The sequence below is a fragment of the Chrysochloris asiatica genome, unplaced genomic scaffold, assembly GCF_000296735.1.
Source record: "Chrysochloris asiatica unplaced genomic scaffold, ChrAsi1.0 scaffold00566, whole genome shotgun sequence".
Classification (NCBI taxonomy): Eukaryota; Metazoa; Chordata; class Mammalia; order Afrosoricida; family Chrysochloridae; genus Chrysochloris; species Chrysochloris asiatica.
The window spans coordinates 83,667-84,962 of NW_006409084.1; the positions used below are offsets into that span (position 1 = coordinate 83,667).

General features: G+C 50.2%; 1 protein-coding gene across 1 annotated transcript in view; it reads right to left on the reverse strand.

Annotated features, from left to right (window-relative positions):
• The window catches only part of LOC102812276 (zinc finger protein 571-like), a 24,682-nt gene that overhangs the window by 21,511 nt on the left and 1,875 nt on the right, over positions 1 to 1,296 (reverse strand). Inside the window, exon 2 of the mRNA XM_006877707.1 lies at positions 501 to 686. Within this exon, the coding sequence (XP_006877769.1) occupies positions 501 to 686 (186 nt within the window). The remainder of the gene's footprint in view (positions 1 to 500; positions 687 to 1,296) is intronic.

Below are 1,296 nucleotides of genomic sequence, written 5' to 3' on the forward strand. Positions count from 1 at the left end.
ACTCGCTGTTGTTTTGGGTTCCTTGTTGTTCTCACACCTGATGGTATATTTTCTATCATGGTCTCAGGCTCAGCTCCCTGCCCCTTGGCTGTCACTATTAGTGTGAATCAAGCCATTGGAAAAAGACAGGTGATATGCAAGCGATGACAATCCCTGAAACAGAAGCCAAATGAGAGACATAAACATTCAAGATGAGGAAATGTTTGTTAAGAGCGAAGAAACTTATGACTGCCAACAACAGTGAAACTGTTTCAAAGGATCAAATCTGAACTTTGGAGCTTTTCTGTCCCACAAGCGTATGTTGGATGACTGAAATCTTCATTTCTCTTCATATTCTCCTTGAAGAAACCCTATGCTTTTCTCCGTAGAGGGAAAAAGGACAATATGGACTAGATTCCAAATGCCAGAGAATCCACTGAACACCACGAGAATAATCAGCGAGATTCCACTATGTTTCCGCACGGAACGGTTTCTCTGATGCACCAAACCAGCACAAATACCGCAGGCGGAAGTTTGAGTTCTCACTGGGTTTCCTTCTACTCCAGTGACAGGTGCGTGTCCACTCTGTCTCCTGTCGGCTGGTTCCACCCCACAACCCCCAGACGCCCTGCAGACTCATATTAAGGTCCGAGTGCGCTGCTCCCTCTCTCCCGCCCGCACTCGTCTTTTCTCCGCACTCCCGACGACTAAAGGTGGAAGGGAGGGGGGCTGCGGCTATCCTTAGGTCCTCTGATGACGCGTTGTGCGTCCTTAAGGAGTAAAGTGCTCTTCTCATTCCGCAGTCAGGGGACCTGGGTCGGTGAGTGTGGGATCCCCATTACCCGGTTACTGTCCTCCCTTACATTCCGGGCTCAGGTTTGGTTTGTGTGAGATGGAATGAGCCGGAACACAAACAGCCACGTGTAAGACTATTGAGCTCGTGTTGCTGGTGGGGATTTTTATATTGGCTAAAGAGGGCGGGATTGAGAGTAGTGGAGGTAGGTGATAGGTTGACTAGGGATGCCGTGCAGGTAGAGAGGGGGAAGTTCCAGTAGGTAGGAAGAGAGGGTCTGGCAAGGAGAGCTAAAGCGTGGCAAGCAGCCATTTTATTATGCACGTGGATGAGCTAATCTATCAGTTTGTTTTCTTGTTTATAATTTAGCCATTCCCCCTGGGACACGCCCACTGACTCGGCCCATCTCCCTTCCATTTCCGGTCTCACGCGTGGAGCAGGGAGAGGAGCCCCGCCGGCGATTCCAGTCCATAAACGAGCAGTATTGGGGGCGCGCATGGCCGCTGTGCATCTGTTTCTAACGT